General features: G+C 39.0%; 1 protein-coding gene across 1 annotated transcript in view; it reads right to left on the reverse strand.

Moving 5' to 3' along the window:
* The window catches only part of LOC126095706 (neurobeachin-like), a 794,263-nt gene that overhangs the window by 201,251 nt on the left and 576,439 nt on the right, over nt 1-16,573 (reverse strand). Inside the window, exons 22-25 of the mRNA XM_049910457.1 lie at nt 4,999-5,152; nt 4,741-4,920; nt 4,509-4,652; nt 3,440-3,547 (exon numbers count right to left, since the gene is read on the reverse strand). Of these exons, the coding sequence (XP_049766414.1) occupies nt 3,440-3,547; nt 4,509-4,652; nt 4,741-4,920; nt 4,999-5,152 (586 nt within the window). The remainder of the gene's footprint in view (nt 1-3,439; nt 3,548-4,508; nt 4,653-4,740; nt 4,921-4,998; nt 5,153-16,573) is intronic.

Consider the following 16,573-nt stretch of genomic DNA (forward strand, 5'->3'; position numbering starts at 1 on the left):
GCAATGAGATTAAGTGTTGGGATTTGATTACTTTGGTTGGAGGTATCAGCATCAAATAAGTATTTCCACTGTACAGAGTGGGAGAAGGAGGGTAGGTCTTTGACCAGTCCAGCGTTGTGTGGGGCTGAAGGTGAGGCCTCTGGATATGACAAACTTCTGAAGGACTGAAATTTTTGGTGGATGGATTGACAACAGTCTTTTGGGTGTGTTTAGGTTCTGGTTTTTGTAGGACATAGGGAGGGAGTCTAGTAGGATGTGGTAGATGCTAAAGGTCAGCAGGGCAGGGTATGGCTGATATGTGGGGTTGATGAGAGGGTTCACTGGGTGGTAGGGTAGGTACTGAAGGAGAGTAGTGCATTGAGGTAATAAATATGATAATTTTTCGAGTGGTGTCTTGAGCACTCTTCCAGGTACTAGTGGGCAATGGTTTCAATTTGGGATATATGGGGCAGAAGTTGGGACTGCTAAGTAATAGGATCTTGCAGAGGGAGCAGAGGTAGTATAGGGATACATGTTTCATTGAGTCCCTTTATGTAGAATCAGGTTGGTGAGGGATAAGGATCAGCAGAATTTGAGGTTTGCTGTGAAAGAAGGGGGTCACATCATGAGAAGGGAATTTTTAAAGTTTGGCCACTGTGAGGGAGGGAGGGAATTTCATGGCTTATGCAGCTTTTAAGGAACAGCCTGTGGGACTAGCTACTGATAGGGATACTTATCTGAACTGCTGCATACAGATACAGCAAGAGCCCATGGGGACCTCTCTTCTTCTATTTCCCAACACAACATACACACCCTCTCAACCCAGTCTAACTGTCTATCTGCAGTCCCAGCTTTGCATATTATGATTTTCAAACTCAGTATTCCTCAGTCCCTCTACTGAGTGAGGTGGGCAACAATAGCACAGTGGACTTACATTTAGGAAGAGTGGTGGTTCAAACCCCATTTGACCATCCAGTTTCAGGCTTTCTGTGGTTCCCGTAAGTCAGTTAGGGCAATATTGGGATTGTTCCCTTGACATTTGGAAAATTCTATACAGAATATATAGCCAAGTTAGCCCCTATTTTAACCACATTAGGATACAAAATGGAATAATCACAAAATGCTGAATTGTCAGTGAAGCAGGTAGCAGACATAACTTCATTGATAAGATACTGTGAAAATGCAATCAGTCTGCAAAAGAGATTGCTTACAAAATATTTATGTGATCCCCCCTCAAATATTGCTCAGTTGCATGGGACGTGTACCAAATAGAGTACTACTGAATGTACACAAAGAAGGGCAGCATGAATGGTCACATGTATGCTTGACTCATGGGAGACTGCCATGAAAATGTTGAAAACCTGAACTGGCAAGTGTTTAAGAGTGAGGAACCTAGTAATACACTAACAACTCCCACATATCGCTACCATAGTGCCAATGAAGAGGAGAGTACGATAATAACAGTTTGCACAGAGATATTTAATCAATCATTCTTCTCATACTCCATATGCGAATGAAACAGGAAGAAACATTAAAATGTGGAACAATGTGAAGTGCCCTCCTCCATGAAGTGCACAGTGGTTTGCAGCAAATAGATGAACAAGGGTAAGTCAATTATTATCCACAAAGTAGTTAAAAATTTTACTGTAATCAAATAGGAAACTTAGAAGAACATCATTTTTTGACATAGTCTCTTTGCATTTCAACGCACTTAGTCCCTCATCATACAAGCTTCCTGATGCCCTCATAAAAGAAGGTTCTCGGCTGAGCTGCGAGCCAGGAATGCACCACTTCTTTCATTGCATTGTCCAAGGCAAATAGATGTACCCTTAATGCCTGTTTGAGTAGACCAAACAAGTGATAGTCAAAAAGGGCAAGATCGGGACTATATGGAGGATGATCCAGTACTGCAAATTTGAGTTTCTGGAGCGTTTCAGCAGTGTGGGCAGCAGTATGTGGACGGGCATTGTTGTGCAACAACACAACACCTTTTGACAGCAATCCTCAGCATTTGCTTTGAATTGCAGGCTTTAACCTGGCAGTAAGCATCTCACTGTAATGTACACTGTTTATTGTTGTGCCTCTTTCCCATAATGTTCCAGTACTGGACCTTATGCATCCCAAAAAACCATAAGCATCAGTTTTCCTGTAGATGGTTGGGTCTTGAGCTTTTTCTTGCATGGCGAATTTGGATGTTTCCATTCCACATTCCATACTCTGCCATTTACTCTCCGGCTTGTAATGATGGATCCATGATTCTTCACCAGTAATGATCCTGTCTAAGAGGTTGTCCCCTTCGTTACAATAGCGATCCAAATGTTTTTTGCAGATGTCCAAGCGTGTTTGTTTATGCAACTGTGTGAGTTGTTTTGGGACCCATCTCGCACAAACTTTATGAAACCCAAGTCTGTTGTGGATGATTTTGCAGGCAGAACTGTGACTAATTTGCAGACGAAGTGGCACTTTGTCAATAGTTAATCATCTGTCTAAGAGAATCATTTCACGTGAACGCTCAATGGTTTCTTCACTTGTGGCGGTAAATGGTCATTTGGCTCCTTCATCGTGTGTAACACTTATGCAACCATTTTGGAAATTTTCAATCCATTCATAGGCAGTCCGTTGTCACAAAACACTGTTCCCAGATCACTGAACATTGCTCTTCTTTGGTGCAAGTAGACAGCGGAACAGCCATGATTAACAGCATGGCAGCGATAACAAAGCTAACCTAGCAGCTTGAAAATCGCAAAGATATAACAACAAATAAACAAAGCATGTGTCATCAATGTAAAACAACAGTACTACCAAAATAAACAAAAATATAAATTGTAGATAATAACTGACTTACCCTCATATATGCTTGTGCTCCATCTCTAATACCCTTGTATTTAATGGGATAGAATGGTACGTTTAACCCTAATCTTCCTGCTTTTTACTATCCACATCTGTATGCTTCTGAAGAGATCGTAATTCATTATTTTGTTTTGAATTTTATTTTGATTTCAGTTTACTTTTAAGTTTTGATGTTTCTAAAACTGTAACGGCTCAGTGGCTCTGTGAAAAATTGCCAGCCAAAAATCCGTAGGTCTCGGGTTCAATCTACTGCCTATCCTAGGATTTTTATCTATCTCTTATCACTTCTTTCACCACTGGCAATATTTGTTGATGTAGAGAATGCTGGGCTGCACTGTGGTTTGGAATTCATGTTAAACTGTAGGTCCCCCTATAAATGGTTTGTTAAAACCATTCAAAACTTGAAGCACGGAAACGGCATACTAACTCCAAGGTATGTGTTCAAAACAATCTTCAGATTTATGACTGCTTTAATAGAGATTGTAGCTCTAAACCCATGTATGTGCTAGTCTCAAATGTTCACTCACACAGTAATAAACACTAAAGAATAATCTCATATATTAAACACATATAAAAAACAAATAGAGCTCAAAACATGAATGATACTTACCACATCTCTATAAATTACTGCTCGCAGTCTATTTACATCCATGTCTTGTAAGAGTTTCTCTGGGTCTTTTACTGGGCTCGACTGGCTAGCAAGATTTTCAACTATATTCTGCAACAATATTAATGTTTCTGTTAGTGGAAACATCTGATTGACGGATGTGACAGACTCACAATTATTTATTGTCTTAGCACATTCAGTAATGAGTTACATGCTATAACTATTATTCTTAAGAGTCACGGAAACAATCTCTGCCTTTAACACACAAACTGTTAACCAACATCTTCAGCACATTTTACACATGTGAAATATTACATGAATCTATTCTATGATGGCACATGCCGTTCTGTAGTCAGAATGGAAATCAAGTAGGGCTGTTGCAATTTTGGTTATAGTTGTAAGGAAAATATAAAAGAAAATTTTCTCCAATATTATATTCCTTAAGCCATAAATACTTGAACTGAAATGCTAGAATTTTTTTCCAGCAGGTCAACTGCACAACAAATACCGAAAGCAGCTACATGTTTAAGGAGTTTTGATTTTCTTATACAGTCAATCACTGAAGAAATCATTTGTTCAGTATGCAGGTAATGAAAACACATTCTTCTACAAGAGAGCATAGGCTTTCTGAGCAGATTTAACTTATGAACTCTTCTCAGGTTATGTGCAAGAAGCAGCACTGTCTTAAAGCAAAGTTTTGACATGTTTTCTATTTGAGGGCACCACAAGTAGTACTGAGAAGCTATAGGGTACCATATCTGTTATCTACTGCAGGCTCCATATGGTATCCCTGCTGCCTGAAATGGAGGAACATATGTCTGTAGTTGTTGACTGTCTTTGCTGGAGCCCACTCTCACATTTACAACCACACTTACCTGCCCAAAGCCTAAGCTCAAAAGTTAATTCAATTATTTGAACTTTTCATGTGCCTAAGTGCCAACCACCATTCATCTCCACAGGAGTGTGTGTCTGACCTTTTTTTTAAAAAAATAGTTTCCATTGTATAATTTCTATTATCATGTAATTACCAATAAATTTCTTTTTCAGTAAAAAACAGGTTCTACTCCCATACCTTGGGTGATGCCTGAACCCCTCTAATGAGTGACTGAAGATGAGCTGCTTTGTTGTTGTTGTTGACAGTTGTTGGAGTGGGTGTTGGAAACTGTCTCGAGCGTTCTTTACATTCCAGACAGTTTCGCACAGCACAGGTACATACCTGGAATTAATTTAATATTATGTACACTGCACGTTATACTGAAAAATCTTTACATGCAACAGCTACAATCCCAAAGCATACAACTCACTAGTCTCAAGCATTGTCTAAGAATTCCACCACTTGACATATTTTTCTCAGCCTCTAGTTCACCAAAATTGAGTGAACTGGCAAAAATAAGAACATCTGCCATGTTGACAAGCCGCTGCAGGAATGAAACAGCGACTTCAATAGGCATACCCTGAGTAGGTTCGATTACATCAAGCTCGCACTGAAATTGAAAGTAATTGATTATTAACTAACAGTATTAAAATATTTTGATTGGTTATTCATATTTTCAGTAACTCACATTAGGTGATGTTGCAGATGCCAACAAAGGTAAAAGGCCACCACAGGCAATAATGAGGTTGTCTGCTAATTGTGAAATCAGGTGCACAGTATTTACAACAAAAATAGCATTTTCACTGCTGTTTACAAAATCTAGTACAGACTTCGTTGAATGGCTGCAAAGAGACAAACCAATAAATAACGAAAATTTTACCATTTCTTACAATGATAAATACATTATGCAAAAGATTAAATAGTACAAAAAGTGAAACATGAAACTAAAATAAAGTTATAAAAAAAGAAACCACTACTTTTCAGCTGGTAATAATGACTTATTCTAGAACCTAATGTTTCTCCATCCGGCTATAGAAAGTAAAGAGTCTAAGGAAATGAGGCTACTCAGGAATTACATAACCAAGCGAAGGGGGACTTATTTGTAAAGGAGAAGTGGGAAATTAACAATGAAAAAGGGTATTGATGATTTTGGCATCTGGTTTTACTGGATTTCTTTTGACCTCAAGTCTAGTGAAATTCCAACTTAATCCTTCAGACCACTGTCTTCCCAAATTTAGTGTTGTATCATCTTCCATTTATGTTTGTTTCTATTTTTAGTATCCCTGCCAGTGGACACCCATATGGACATATATGTGCTGGCATGGATTTCACAGCAAAGTAGTACAGAAAGTACCACAGACAGAGTGTGTGTAGAATCATATGGACAGAACCACTGACCCAGCTGTTTAGCTGCCACTGGTGATAGGCCATGCCAGTGAGGCCTACAATGAGATTAACTAACATGGATCTGGTTTCTACATCTCACTGTGCTCTTGTTTCTGCCTGCTAGTTGTTCTGGTCACTTGCACTGGTCACATTTTGTGCTTTCATTCATGCCAGTCTCTACACAGTGTTTGGGCTCTCTGCTCCCTGTAAATTTACCCACATGTTGAGTTTTCCTTCCTCTTCCAGGGCCCCACTCCCCACTTTCCACATTGAGCAATCATTGTTGTCAAGAGCTGCGACACTGTGCCAATAGGATGATTTTGCAGTGTTTCCACACTTACGCAGACACAAAACTACTAATATGAAATAAAAGAAACTTCTTCAATATTTATTTGGCTGCAAAATATTCAGTATGTTACACAAGCTGGTTAATGTAAGCTCCTTGTTAAGCTGAAGACAAATCTTACCTTCTTCTTTTACATGTGACATTAAATTTTTTATTAAAGGACCTCTATAGCTACCTTTGAATTTACTACAGTGTGTTGATGATGAGAAAGGCAGACTGTCTAGGACAATTCTATGTTTCTTCTGCTTCTGTAATGAAAGAGATCTCCAACAAATTTTAAATGTTGTTTTTGTAACTATAAAATGTTAACAGCTTGCGGCCAGTGCCTGTATAGATATGGCCTTTGTTGGCATTCCTAAAAATTCACAACCCATAATTTTACATGAAGAACTTTTCAATGTTATCCTTTGTTGCTCTGCGCACATTTACAGCTCCTGTTTTTAATGGCTGGTTAGTGGAGACCATAATTTAGGCACTGATCCCCATATTATGCAGAGTGTATTGGAAGATCGTGTGTCGGCTGCATCAAAGTAGTGAAGCACATGTCTGTTGGACGATGATGTAATTCATGAGTTATTGCATGACTTTCATTTCAGGAAAGCTAAGTTTAATCCTCATACTTTGGTGTAATACATGACACTGGTAATGAGGAAGACTATTTTCAAGAAGAAATTACAAAATCTCAAAAAAATAAGTGTTGAAACTGAAATATTCACAATTTTTATTCATTATTCAATTGACAGTACTTTGCATATATAATTCTGTGGTTGGTTTATTTGCAAGTATGACATTTTGCTGGGAAATCAGTAAAGGAGAGTGGATATCATGACATTCAAGCAATGATTATTTTCTTCTGATAGTTATGTCCACTGAGCCTGAAAAACTAAGAGTAGGGGTAATAACTTTGCACTGAATAGGGTCCAGGAAAAACTGTACAAATGCTGTCGACTGCCAGTTACTATGGCATTTTTAGGACTGCAATGTAATGAATTTAAATGAGAACATACCCCACCCACTTCCATGCTTTCAAACAGATTCTGCAATGAAATATGCAAAATATCACACAAATCTGAATGCCCAACAGAGCATACAAAAGCCACAAAACATGAATTCTCTTTCTACCACCGATGCATTGGCAAACTGAAATTCAATTAGTCTCACTGAAATGAGGAAATTTATCACAGCTATAGTGCACATGTGTTAGTGTTACATGCCTTGGAATGTATTTTATCAAACAGCAAACTGCATCATAAAAGCTGTCAAATCAAGATTATTGATTATAATAATACATGCAATAGATTTTGTAATTAAATACAATGGCTGCCCAAAAAAAGTCAAGCACCTACACATTGCACATCCCCACTGGCATGGATGCACACATGTTTCAGTTGGGAAGGGTGTCATAAACCCACTGTGTCCTCCCCTCCTCAGGTAAGCTAGCTCACAGCTGTTGTAACCGGTTCTCGATTCCCTGAATACTGCCATTGGAGTGGTGTTGACTTCCGAGCTGGTAACACACATGTTCTATTGGAGACAGGTCTGGGGATGTTACTGACTACAGAAACACCTTGAAATCACACAGACAGTCCAGAGAGAGATGTGCTATGTGTGGATGTGCACTGTCCTGCTGGAAATAGCCCCACAATACCATCACATGAGAGGTAACATCATAGGACGCAAGATGTCTGAGACACACTATTGTGCCGTCAGAGTTCCTTCCATCCCTACCAGCTGTAATCTGTAGTCATACCTGATGGCTTCCCAAACTCTGACACCAGGCATGACATTGCTGCACCTCTACAAAACAAAGGAAGAATGGGACCTTTCCTCAGGAAACCACTATATTTGCCAACAATGGTCATCTGGAGTAGCGTAGATCTGCAGTTCATAACTAAACACAATGCAGTGTCATTCATCAGCAGTCCATGCTTCCTAAGCACAATACCACTCCAAACACAGCCACCTGCATTGTGTTAACAGCAGCCTATTCTGGCTCCCGCTAGTCTCCGACCAATGATGTGGGATGGCAAAGAACATTGCAGAAGATCCATTATCTGTTCTCGAATGGCAGGCACAGATGTCAAGGGGTTACAATTAGCTCGGTACCAGTACGGTGATCCTTCCTTGTGGTGGTCAGACGTGGTCAACTGGAACATTGTCAACAAGTACATTCTCTCTCATGTTCCCATGCAGTCCAATGTGTGACCATTGTCGTCACATGCAAATGCCCCACAAACCTGGATATTGCAAGATTCAACCAGCCAGCCAAATGGGGGCCCAAATGAGACCCCTTTCAAACTCTGCCAGGTACTGATAACATTGACTCACATGAGTATGTGGCATCTCCTTGTCAATCACAGTGATTACTCAACATCTCATACTGTTCACACACTATATACACCTAACCAGGCCATTCTACCTGGCAGAGAGAATTGCACTGTACATATCCAATGATAGTGTGTTACAATCATACCCAACATTGGTTTCTTGGAAGTTCAACACCTGTTTTCTCAACATACACAACTTTATTAAATTACGGAAATGTTCATGCACAATCTTAAATCGCAAAACACAGGTTTTAATGATTATCCACTATTACACTAGAAATCTTCTAACAGGAATTCAGGAAATGGAGATGCTGAGTCACAGATACGCACAACAAAAAGACTTTCACAATACTAAGGCCTTCGTCAACACACACACAAGCACGCGCACACACACACACACACACACACACACACACACACAAAGAAGTAAAATAAAGTCAACAAAAATTAGCAACCTGTTTGCAATTCATACCCAAAGAGCATCCAGAATTATTTGACATTTGTTTCTAATGTATTTGCTTAAAAACCTATCTAGTATTATTATGTCCAACAAAACATTTCCACAACAAAATTTAAAATGGTGAGTGATTTCATATAGATTTCTCTACAACAAATGATAAGTAAGCACTACTGGAAGGATGATTTTGACTGGACTCAATGTCTCCATAAAGTTCAGGCACTTGTTTTTGGACCACAGATGTTTCACAGAATCCAATAGTGTCACATGTTCAAACATAGAAACAACAACTGACAACAAACTTGAAAACATAACAGCAACTCAACTGCTTTGAACAATATAAAGAGTGCCTGAATGAGTGTGACCATCAAAGGAACACATCTCTGATGTAAATTAGTGTTGGGAGCATTAAATCATGATATCACCACCAGCCATTTGACATTCACTGCTGGATGCAGGCCTCTTCTAGTCTTTTCAGCAGATTACAGCCCTCAGCTGAACACTTCCCTGTTGCTCTTGTGTGTTACCAGGTCTCATATGTCCAACTGCCATTAGGTTATCATCACAGTATATTGCAGATGTTCCTCGGTCTAGCTACCATCAATTTTTCCACTCACTTCCATATGATTCTCATTACAGTTATAACTGTTTTCCTCTAAAGTCTGTTCCCGGAGCTGTTTCCTAGTTATTACTGGCATGCATGTCTTCACTGCACCTTGAGCAACACACAGTTGTTTATGAACGGTTCTAACATTAAAAGTAGAAATGCAGCAAGATGGAATAGCTTCATTTGCTATACTGCTATTCATTAAATAACCAACTTCTTTTTTAGTCCCTCAACTGATTCCATTTATATAGTATGCGCAAAATACCATGGCCGCTAGGTGCACAATCAGCTAAGGAAGCGTAAGGAGAGCAACGGTGGTGGGGGATCGCTCAGATCACTGTGGGGGAAATGCCAAGGGCTGGAGGGGAAGTACTACTCCAGACTGAAGCCTACAGTCACATGCTTCGTAAATATTAAGTGCGGCCCCTCCATGCCCACACATGCATGGTGAACATTCAAAAAGGTCTACTGTCACCTCTGCTTTTGTTAGTATCTAAAAAGAATTCATCCGAAAATGTAGCAATTTATTTTCACCTGGCCTGTTAACCATTGGTAACTTTCAAAGAAGTGTCATAAGTGGCTAATTTTGAGTAAAACCTACGCTTTTCTCTGGTTGCCACGTAAAAATTTGACTTCTTTTGCCACAACACCACGGCATTTACACAGTCTCACCTCACTAACACGTTGCGCAGACACAATTGCGAAACAATTCTGAAACGGTGGTTTATTAAGTTCATTAAGTGAGGAACCCCCATCCCCACCCATGAACCATGGACCTTCCTGTTGGTGGGGAAGGCTTGCATGCCTCAGCGATACAGATAGCTGTCCCGTAGGTGCAACCACAATGGAGGGGTATCTGTTGAGAGGCCAAACAAACATGTGGTTCCTGAAGAGGGGCAGCACCCTTTTCAGTAGTTGCAGGGGTAACAGTCTGGATGATTGACTGATCTGGCCTTGTAACACTAGCCAAAATGGCCTTGTTCTGGTACTGCGAGCGGCTGAAAGCAAGGGGAAACTACAGCCATAATTTTTCCCGAGGGCATGCACCTTTACTGTATGATTAAATGATGATGGCGTCTTGAGTAAAATATTCCAGAGATAAAATAGTCGGGTGGGGACTACTCAAGAGGACGTTCTTATCAGGGGAAAGAAAACTGGCGTTCTACGGCTCGGAGCATGGAATGTCAGATCCCTTAATCGGGCAGGTAAGTTAGAAAATTTAAAAAGGGAAATGGATACGTTAAAGTTAGATGTAGTGGGAATTAGTGAAGTTCGGTGGCAGGGGGAACAAGACTTTTGGTCAGGTGAATACAGGGTTATAAATACAAAATCAAATAAGGGTAATGCAGGAGTGGGTTTAATAATGAATAAAAAAAATAGGAGTAAGGGTAAGCTACTACAAACAGCATAGTGAACACATTATTGTGGCCAAGATAGACACGAAGCCCACGCCTACTACAGTAGTACAAGTTTATATGCCAACTAGCTCTGCAGATGATGAAAAAATTGATGAAATGTATGATGAGATAAAAGAAATTATTCAGGTAGTGAAGGGAGACAGAAATTTAATAGTCATGGGTGACTGGAATTCAAGAGTAGGAAAAGGGAGAGAAGGAAACATAGCAAGTGAATATGGATTGGGGCTAAGAAATGAAAGCGGAAGCCGCCTGGTAGAATTTTGGACAGAGCATAACTTAATCATAGCTAACACTTGGTATAAGAATCATGAAAGAAGATTGTATACATGGAAGAACCCTGGAGATACTAAAAGGTATCAGGTTTTTAATTGTAAGACATTTCTATTGGATATGAACTGTAGATTAAAACTGAAGAAACTGCAAAAAGGTGGGAATTTAAGGAGATGGGACCTGGATAAAGTGACTAAACCAGAGGTTGTACAGAGTTTCAGGGAGAGCATAAGGGAACAATGGACAGGAATGTGCGAAAGAAATACAGTAGAAGAAGAATGGGTAGCTCTGAGGGATGAAATAGTGGAGGCAGCAGGGGATCAAATAGATAAAAAGATGAGGGCTAGTAGAAACCCTTGGGTAACAGAAGAAATATTGAATTTAATTGATGAAAGGAGAAAATATAAAAATGCAGTAAATGAAGCAGGCAAAAAGGAATACAAATGTCTCAAAAATGATATCGACAGGAAGTGCAAAATGGCTAAGCAGGGATGGGTAGAGGTAAATGTAAGGATGTAGAGTCTTACCTCACTAGGGATAAGATAGATACTGCCTACAGGAAAATGAAAGAGACCTTTAGAAAAAAAGAGAAACAGTTGTATGAATATCAAGAGCTCAGATGGAAACCCAGTCCTAAACAAAGAAGGGAAAGCAGAAAGGTGGAAGGAGTATATAGAGGGTCTATACAAGGGCGATGCACTTGAGGACAATATTATGGAAATGGAAGAGGATGTAGATGAAGACGAAATGGGAGATAGGATACTGCGTGAAGAGTTTGACAAAGCGCTGAAAGACCTGAGTTGAAACCAGGCCCTGGGAGTAGACAACATTCCATTATAGCTACTGACGGCCTTGGGAGAGCCAGTCAAGAAGAATATAATAATTCCAATCCCAGAGAAGGCAGGTGTTGACAGATGTGAAAATTACTGAACTATCAGTTTAATAAGTCACAGCTGCAAAATACTAACATGAATTCTTTACAGACGAATGGAAAAACTGATAGAAGCCAACCTCGGGGAAGATCAGTTTGGATTTCGTAGAAGTGTTGGAACACATGAGGCAATACTGTCCCTACGACTTATCTTAGAAGAAAGATTAAGGAAAGGCAAACCTACATTCCTAGCATTTGTAGACTTAGAGAAAGCATTTGACAATGTTGATTGGAATACTCTCTTCCAAATTCTGAAGGTGGCAGGGGTAAAATACAGGGAGCAAAAGGCTATTTACAATTTGTACAGAAACCAGATGGCAGTTATAAAGAGTCGAGGGACATGAAACGGAAGCAGTGGTTGGGAAAGGAATGAAACAGGGTTGTAGCCTATCCCCGATATTATTCAATCTGTATATTGAGCACGCTGTAAAGGAAACAAAAGAAAAATTCGAAGTAGGTATTAAAATCCATGGAGAAGAAATAAAAACTTTGAGGTTCACCGATGACATTGTAATTCTGTCAGAGATAGCAAAGGACTTGGAAGAGCAGCTGAACGAAATGGATAGTGTCTTGAAAGGAGGATATGAGATGAACATCAACAAAAGGAAAACAAGGTTAATGGATAGTCGAATCAAGTCGGGTGATACTGAGGGAATTAGATTAGGAAATGAGACACTTAAAGTAGTAAATGAGTTTTGCTATTTGGGGAGCAAAATAACTGATAATAGTCGAAGTAAGTAGAGAGGATATAAAATGTAGACTGGCAATGGAAAGGAAAGAATTTCCAAAGAAGAGAAATTTGTTAACATTGAGTATAGATTTAAGTGTCAGGAAGTTGTTTCTAGAAGTATTTGTACAGAGTGTAGCCATGTATGGAAGTGAAACAGGGACGATAAATAGTTTGGACAAGAAGAGAATAGATGCTTTCAAAATGTGGTGCTACAGAAGAATGCTGAAGATTAGATGGGTAGATCACATAACTAATGAGGACGTATTGAACAGAATTGGGGAGAAGAGAAATTTGTGGCACAACTTGACCAGAAGAAGGGATCGGTTGGTCAGACGTGTTCTGAGGCATCAAGGGATCACCAATTTAGTATTGGACGGCAGCTTGGAGGGTAAAAATCGTAGAGGAAGACCAAAAGATGAATACACTTATCAGATTCAGAAGGATGTAGGTTGCAGTAGGTACTGGGAGATGAAGAAGCTTGCACAGGATAGAGTAGCATGGAGAGCTGCATCAAACCAGTCTCTGGACTGAAGACCACAGCAACAACAAGTGAGGAACTGAGGAAAAGTAAAGTCAGTAGCTTATGAAAAAGCACATCTTTGGTACAAAAAAGCATTCACATATGTTGTTCCAAAACACATAGCATTAAAAAAAGCATTAAAAATTACATTCTTTCACATAAAAAGTCTGTAGTTAGTGGAATAACATGGCAGATAATGAAGTTTTACATAATAATGACATTGTAAAACACTGTCATCATTGCATGCTATCATTTGCCAAAATCTCATCTTGATATCTGAAACCGTTTATGAAATATGAGGAATGTTGTAGATATTTCAATGTGGCTTTATCGCTGGCACGGCTCAATCGCAAATGAGTGTGCTACATCAGATCAGTTTTCTCAAGGTGGTGACAGATAGATACTTCTATCCCAGTCTAAAGAATAATTCAATATGTTAGCTAAATTTCATATGCGACAACATATTATGCAATATACACCAAACGTAAAACCATAGTGACATCTATTTTTCACTGCATACTTTTCCGAATTTTCCAAAGTGTCTTGCTTACATGTAAATATCACAATGACTATGACTGCTAATGAAATGATGGGCATATCATCTTGAAACTGACATATGAAGCTATGAGTAAAGCAAAAATGTAATTCTTTTACCAAATAGATCCTGTAAAATTGTCTGAGAAAGACTGCAAGGTGCATGCATTCTGTCAGCACTAACCGTCTAAAAGATGGAAAACACTTATTGACCTCCCCTCTGAACAAACGAATGAACTCACCCAGCGCTTCGAACAACAACTGGTCACTACATATCGGCCACCGTATCCTGAGTGAGCTACACACATAACGCATATACCATGTGTACATGAAGTAACTCCCAAACTGTTATTCATGCAGTATTTTCTGTAATCTTATTATTCCCCCTATAGCTTACAATGTGCTGATTCTAATGGTATGTTAAGCTTTGCTTAAAACCTTGTTAATTACAAGAAACCAAAAATTGAATTTTTCCATTGGCAGATAACCATAAAAATGGTGAGAGCTAACAACAGTTTACTCACAAAGAGACCTAATTCAATGGGTAGTCCGAATTTTGTGCTTTTTCAGTAACTAGTTTACTTCATATGAAAATTCATCGACTTTGAAATTATTTGTAATTAAGCTTCTGACACACGCAAAAATACTTTCTTCATTTGAGCCTTTAAGCTAGTTTATTGCCTAGATTTGATATTATAATTTTGTTATCCTTACTTTTCTGAAGCAAATAATGAATATGTTTATATAAATAAGCCACAAATTAAGAATTTGACTAAATTAGAGAAATTATTAAGCTGCAAATTTTACATGAAACCCTATAATACACCACATACACTTACAGTGTATCAATCGTACAGTACTGTGAACTTTAATACATTATAAATATCTAGCATACAGTTCAACAAAATTACTACATGATTCAACAGAACAGCATCCCTACTAATTTTGATCATTATATTATCTTAATTTATAACTTTAATTATTATTAACTACAATATATTTACCGATTTCACAAATTATCCATATGCCAGTCTTTACATACTCCAACTTATGGCTAGAATTCAATTACATAACACATATGCATCAGCATGTAATTCATATGTACCAAGTCCTGAAGTAGAATGTAGTTTACCAACATCTCTGTCACACATCTTGTTAACAACATGCAGTTCCCATCTCATTGAAAGTCCGCACTTGGAAACCATCACAATAACATCTGTGGTTAAAGAGTTATCAACTTAACCTTTAGGTCTGCCTTAATTATTTTGTTAATTTCTCCTTGTCAACAACATGAACATTTGTGTATTGATATCAGCTATTATAAAATCAATTACATTTAATGACTGTGTAGTCAAAACCAACTGTGTGGCATTCATCCTCATAATTTGTTTGTGAATGTGCACTGTTAAAAATCTTGACACCGTTCAAATGTTTCAGTCATAATGTTGCTATGGGTGTTAATAAATGTGAAATCCAGTCATATTAACTAAATACTGTGTTGTGTACATTGTCTGAGGACTCATCACAAAACCAAATTACATCAAGATGATGGGCATTTGACAACTCACTACCAAGGGCAATCAAGAAATTACATTTAATGCTCATGTCTGACTACTACCAGTAATTAAGGCTTCACAAACCCACAAAAACAATTTTAAATATCACACAGACTCAGATGTGAATTCAGATGCTGCTGCTGAAACTTCTCAGTATTTTGACACAGCACTTATTCTCACATTCAGGTAAGGATTTTAACTGTTGGCAGAAGACCTACAAAGTGTGGTGTTTGTTTCTTTACAAAAATGTCTTTACTGAAGTCTTTATAGCTCACCAGTAGTCACCTGGAACAGAAATGAATTCTGCACATAAACTTAACCTTACTTCTAAATTTTTGAAAACAAAGCCCATCAGGCAGCAGCAGTCAGCCAAGACAGAAGCAGCAACAGGAAAGTAACTGATTTTGTGACTTTCACGAGTTCCTAACTAGGAGCAAATTGCATAATTCCAACTGTGTGCTTTGATAATTTACTTTCTTGAACTTCTTCACATTAATTTAAACCATGACACAGTTCCCATGTTCTCATTTGCATCAGAAAGCAAACTGATTTTGTGACATATTACAAGTTTCTAATCAGGGGTGAATCATTTAATCTTACCCGAGTGCTTCAGTAGTTCAATTTTTAAATCTCTGCATATCAATCTTATTTATTAGACACAGTTCTTGTGTTTTCATCAGGGTCTGCAGTAGAGTTCCACAGCATGTGTCAATAGTCTGTTTGTCTTTGTAGTGTAGTTTTCCATGATCTTTAGCATGGATGTGACTGTTGTGTGTGGATGCAAGCGGAGTTGGTGACACTTTGCTCACAGCTCCAGGCTGTGATGGCTTCAGTTACACAGTTTGAAGCTGCAGTGGATGGGCATCACTGTTGTAGGTTGGCCGTGGGGATCCAACTGACATCTGGCACATCCGAGTCCCCCGATCGGTCCTCATCAGAGGCCAGCCCAGTTACTGCTCACACTGAGGTTGACCCTTCACCTGTGGTCAAGTGGGAGGTTGCCTTGGGACATGGCAGATGGCGAAAGACATCCCAGGGGGCCACACATAAGGCCTACCTGGTTAGTCTGACAAACAGGTTTCAGGTGCTGTCTGTGGCTGACAGTCGCTCAGCCAGATGCAGTCACCTGTCCTGTTTCGAAGGAAACTTCTCAGCTAGCAAGATCCGTGCAATCGCAGAGG

This window comes from Schistocerca cancellata, chromosome 8 (genome assembly GCF_023864275.1).
Source record: "Schistocerca cancellata isolate TAMUIC-IGC-003103 chromosome 8, iqSchCanc2.1, whole genome shotgun sequence".
Lineage (NCBI taxonomy): Eukaryota > Metazoa > Arthropoda > Insecta > Orthoptera > Acrididae > Schistocerca > Schistocerca cancellata.